This window comes from Etheostoma spectabile, chromosome 7 (genome assembly GCF_008692095.1).
Source record: "Etheostoma spectabile isolate EspeVRDwgs_2016 chromosome 7, UIUC_Espe_1.0, whole genome shotgun sequence".
NCBI lineage: Eukaryota > Metazoa > Chordata > Actinopteri > Perciformes > Percidae > Etheostoma > Etheostoma spectabile.
Genome location: NC_045739.1, coordinates 25,166,720 through 25,172,370, shown reverse-complemented (window position 1 = coordinate 25,172,370; position 5,651 = coordinate 25,166,720). Strand labels below are relative to the sequence as shown.

At 46.3% G+C, this 5,651-nt stretch overlaps 1 protein-coding gene across 1 annotated transcript in view; it reads right to left on the bottom strand.

Annotated features, from left to right (window-relative positions):
* Positions 1-3,038: 3,038 nt before the first annotated feature.
* Positions 3,039-5,651, bottom strand: part of LOC116693067 (glutamate receptor ionotropic, kainate 5-like) — a 277,749-nt gene continuing 275,136 nt past the window's right edge. The window contains 2 exon segments of the mRNA XM_032521753.1: positions 3,039-4,599; positions 4,602-5,057. Of these exon segments, the coding sequence (XP_032377644.1) occupies positions 4,288-4,599; positions 4,602-5,057 (768 nt within the window). The 3' untranslated portion in view covers positions 3,039-4,287.

The window sequence follows — 5,651 nt, the reverse complement described above, 5'->3', positions numbered from 1 at the left end:
GTGTGAATGTGTGTGTGTGTGTGTGTGTGTGTGTGTGTGTGTCGTACATGTCTGAGCTCCACTGGCCAAAAACACCTTTAAAACTCACCTAAAAAATACACAAGTGTACTGAGGTAGTTCCTCTTATTTTTTTAGAGACTGTATGAAAATTATTTGATTGGCAAGAGGGGCTAAACCTTTTCTTTTTCTTTTGTTTATGTTTTTAAAAAGCAACAACTCTCTCCTAAGTCTCATAACAACATACTGTAACTGTACTGGTTTGCTACGACTGGTTTCAGCACAAAAAACTAAAAATACAAACAAAAGAACTTAAGCTGGTGTACTCCACTTTAAACCTTGAAATTACACAACAGCCACCAATTCACACGTTAGAAGAGAAAGTAAAATATGATATCCAACAATAAATCTCACTTAAATAAAGTATGAGAGGCTCTATTACAAACATCTAAGAGCCTTCAGCCAAAAGAGCGGCCCCAAATAATTTCCTTACAGTCCCTTACAAAGGGCGTCGGATTCACCGAACCGTTTTTAACCCTTGTGTTGTCTTTCTGTCAACAAGTATTGCTTTTCCAAAAATGTGTCACTTTTTCAATGTTTTGGCTGCTTTTTTGAATTTTTTTTCCAAAGTTATTTGATATTTCTAATGTTGACATTTTTACCAGGCCCATTTTTTGTGATAAAAAAAAAAAAACTGAAAACGGGTTAAATTTGACCCAAGGACAACATGAGGGTTAAGATCTGGACCGAGGGTCAAGTGTCCCTGCTGTCTTGTGGCGGTGCATTTCCAAATGTAATCTGGCTCTGGCCCAGATATGGTAACCAGATTTGGCCAGGTTTGGACCAGATATATAGCTGATCTGGCTGTTTCAGTCATGACAAGTCTGGCATTAATTTGGAAAAACGTCCCTTTAGGCACAACTAATTAGGCTACATGGGATTCTTGGGACTTTTACTTTGAAAAAAGAAAAGTAGCGGCTGCTTCTTTGTTCTTTGGCGGCAGTGAAGGGTTCAAATAGTTCAGACTTTTAAAACAATTACGCTCATTTTCTTTCCCTCGGAGAGTTAGTTTTGCAGATGGATATCAGTCTCATGTCAGGACGTGGTTAGCCTAGCTTAGCATAAAGACTGGACGCAGATGGAGATAGCTAGCATGGCTCCATCCAAAGTTTAAAATATCCACCTACCTACATGTCTAAAGCTCACTCAGTAGCATGTTGCATCTTTTTAGATTAATCTGGACTCAAATAAGTAAGAGAAAGTAAGAAAGCATGTTAGGCAAATTGATGAATAAATATGCATTATGTACACAGTGCTGTGGAGGAGGGTCATACAGAGCCACGGTGCCGCTGCAAAATAGCCGCAGGAAAGAACAGAAACTCAGGTAGGATAGATAGTCTAGCTAGCTGTCTGGATTCACCCTGCAGAGACCTGAGGACCAGGGAACATAGTCTCAGATTGGACAGATAGTCTAGCTAGCTGTCTGGATTTACCCTGCAGAGATTGAGGACCAGGTAACCATAGTCCTCAGATTGGACGAAGTCTAGCTAGCTGTCTGGATTTACCCTGCAGAGATCTGAGGACCAGGTAACCATAGTCCTCAGATTGGACAGATAGTCTAGCTAGCTGTCTGGATTCCCTGCAAGATCTGAGGACCAGGTAACCATGTCCTCAGATTGGACAGATAGTCTACTAGCTGTCTGGATTCACCCTGCAAGACCTGAGGACCTGTAACCATAGTCCTCATTGGACAGATAGTCTAGCTATGTCTGGATTTACCCTGCAAGACCTGAGGACCAGGTACCATAGTCCTCAGATTGGACGATAGTCTAGCTAGCGTCTGGATTTACCCTGCAGAGACCTGAGGACCAGGTGACCCTAGTCCCAGATTGGACAGATAGTCTAGCTAGCTGTCTGGATTCACCCTGCAGAGATCTGAGGACCAGGTTACCATAGTCCTCAGAAATCACCCGCAGGTTAGAACGCCAACACAGAGACAGAGGACAGGGACGAACATCTAGAAAGGCATTGAAAGGCAACAAAAAGGCGACAATAAGGCGACAAAAAAGCAATAAAAAGGCGACAAGATGGCGACAAAAAGGCGATGAAAAGGTGTCAAAAAGGCAACAAGAAGGTGATTAAAAGGCAACAAGGCGACAAAAAGACGTTGAAAAAAGGCGACAAAAAGGCATCAAGAAGGCGACATAAAGACGTCGAAAAAAGGCGATGAAAGTGTGACAAAAACACGTTGAAAAGGCAACAAAAATGTGACGAAAAGGCGACAAAAAGACGTCGAAAAGGCGACAAAAACGCGACAAAAAGACTTTGAAAAGGCGACAGAAATGCGACAAAAAGGCAACAAGATGGCGACAAAAAGGCGATAAAAAGGTGACAAAAAGGCGACAAGAAGGTGATTAAAAATCGACAAAAAGGTGACAAAAAGGCAACAAGAAGGTGATTAAAAGGCGACAAGAAGGCGACAAAAAGACGAAAAAAGGCAACAAAAAGGCATCAAGAAGGCGACAAAAAGACGTTGAAAAAAGGCGATGAAAGTGTGACGAAAAGACGACAAAAAGGCAACAAAAACACGTTGAAAAGGCAACAAAAATGTGACGAAAAGGCAACAAAAAGACGTCGAAAAGGCAACAAAAACGCGACAAAAAGACTGAAAAGGCGACAGAAATGCACAAAAACGCGACAAGATGGCGACAAAAAGGCGATAAAAAGGTGACAAAAAGGCAACAAGAAGGTGATTAAAAATCGACAAAAAGGCGACAAAAAGGCAACAAAAAGACATTGAAAAAAGGCGATAAGAAGGCGACAAAAAGACGTGGAAAAGGCGACGAATAGGCAACAAAAAGGCAACAAAAATGTGACGAAAAGGCGACAAAAAGACATCAAAAAGACTTTGTAAAGGTGACAAAAATGCAACAAAAAGGCAACAAAAAAAAGACGTTGAAAAGGCAACAAAAATGTGACAAAAAGGCAAAAAAAACACGTCAAAAAGGCGTGAACAAAGCATGTTACTTGCTGTAACTTACTGCAATGTCCTATTGATTGGTTGCCTAACATCAAATAAAGTCTTAATAAAGACAGGCTTATATTAAATAACCCCCGTTTTTATGCTAAGCTAAGCTAAGCTAACCATATCCTGACTCTGGCGTCCACGCTAAAAACACAGGCATTAGACTGATAACCATCTGAACATCTAATTCTTGGAAAGAAATTGAATGGCCATATCCTCAAAATGTCAAATTATTCTTTTAAAAACAGGAGCTAAAATGGTTTAGGTCATAGTCTCTGATACTCGTTTCTGATTGGCTGACTGTTAAAATAGTGTAACCAGAAGAGAAAACTTGAACCTCGAAACCTCAAAACCAAGATCCCCTCAACAGTTTAACCACTTTTTTTACAGATAAAAAACAAACAAAAAACAGCTGTCTCTTCCCTCGTTTGTTAGTTTCACATTTCAGGACATCTCATTGGGTGTTTTTTCTCCTTTCCTTGGTGAATATGAAAAAGAAGAACTACCCTAGCGCCTCTTTGTACCCTTCCTGTGAGTATTGATGCGTGTGCTGGTCTGCGTTGAGGGGGGTTCACAGCACCGGTTGCTCAGTTTTTCAGACGTTCGCTGGGTTGTCCACAGCTCCATCCTCCAGAGGCGTCCAAACAATTGACAGATGACCATGATAACTGTACAGCTGCTCTGCTACCGTGTGTGTGTGTGTGTGTGTGTGTGTGTGTGTGTCTCTGTGTGTCTTTCTATACAAACATCTGATTCAGTATTCAAACAGTTAGAGAAAGAGTCCTCCTCGCTTGGCACTGGGCGTGGTGATTGGCAGAGGCCAGACGTGGAGGGGTAACAAACCACCCCAAGGATGGCATCCAATTGGCAGTCACTTCCTGTTTGTCCGTCCCCTGCAGCCCTGCAGACCCCGATCAACTCAGCTGGTTCAATCCAAAATGACACATTTGATCCATTCTCCAGAGTGGTTTAATCCGCCCCACCCCCCCGACTGTGGAAAGGTCACTGGTATGATCCACTGAGCCAAAGTCGTTTTTATGAATGGCCCTGCAAATGGGTAAAAATGTTTTTTTTTTCCTCCATCCACCCTTGCTGATGGGGCAGTTTGGATTCAGCTGTGTCGTTGGGTTCAAAGAAGTTCACCGAGGGTTTAAAACCATGACCTTTTGACCCCTTTGATGGCGGCTCACACAGCGTCCCTCTGCTCAGTTTAAAACCATGACCCTTTGACCCCTCTGATGACGGCTCACGCAGCGTCCCTCTGCTCAGTTGTGTCCCGCCAGTAAGTCCGTGGGCAGGCGTGTCGGCGTCCTGGGGGGGGGCAGCGGCCGGGGCGGTGGCGGCAGTTTAGCGTTGGCCTGCCGAGGGCTCGCCGCCCCCCCTCCCCCGTCGCTGTCGGCTCTGTCCGCGGGGATCGGCGGAGGCCTCGGGGGGAGGCGGGGCAGCGACATGGAGCCGTGGTGGTAGTGGAGGTGGTGGTGCGGGTTGTGGCGAAGATGGTGCCCCGGCGCCCCCGAAGGGGGAGGGACACAGGAGCAGGAGGAGGCTGAGGAGGAGGAGGGGGGGGGGGAGGTGGCGGTGGCGGGGGCGGAGGCGTGAGCGCGGCCGGCCTCAGGCTCTGGATCCGCCGGCACTCCTGGCAGATCCGCACGTGGCTGCATCCCTGCAGGAAGCTGCGTAGCGGGGCAGGTGGAGCCCCCAGGGACGACACCGGGGGCGGCTTGCTGGTGGTGGCGTTGGCGCTCAGCGGGTCCTCCAGGAGCCTCTGTGGTCCCGGGCCCAGATCAGGACCCCCTCCCATACCTCCCCCCAGCCCGGCCGTCAGCGAGCCGGCACCGCTGTACAGTTTGCCGTTGCTGAGACGCATCTCGCGGACCAGGCGGATGGGGCGGGGGGTGGCCAGGGCCAGGCGGGACGGGTGGCGCAGAACTCCGCCCCCGGTACCGCTCAGGGGACGGCGCCGGCGGGATCGGGAACTCTTCTTACAGGAGACGGCGTTTCGAAACTCGGTCAGCATCTCCTGACAAACTGAGACCTGAGAGAGAGAGGGAGGGAAGGGGGGAGGGAGGGAGATCAGAGCCGACCCGTGGCTCAGGCAGAATAGGGGACTGCCGGTCCACAGTCCAGAAAAAAACATCGAAAAAGCAACTAAAACTTGGAGAAATACAATGACACCAAATAGTGACAATAAAGTCAAACAAAGCCCGTCAAAATAAAACTACAAAAATGTTGGAAAATACCCACCACACAAAGCAGCTGAAATCTTCACTAGGGCATCAAATTGGTCAGGGCTTTCCCTTCCTTATGCCTTAAAAGTATAATATAACAGTAACATGTATTTATTCATATGCATTTGTTTCTTTCATTCCTCTTTGAAATTTTGTGACTTGTGTCCTTTAAGTCACGCACCCCAGAAAACAAAATGCATTTATGCTCATTAATCATTTTAAATGCAATTTCTTCGGATTGTATTGTTTTCCTTCTTCCCTAACAATGTAATGAATACATATAAACTAATGCTATTCATATGGTGCTGTGTATGCTGGAGGGGGGAGAGAGAGAGAGAGAGAGGGAATGTGTGAGTGCTCAGCAGCTTCCCACCAGTGCTCAGCAGCTTCCCACCTCAAAC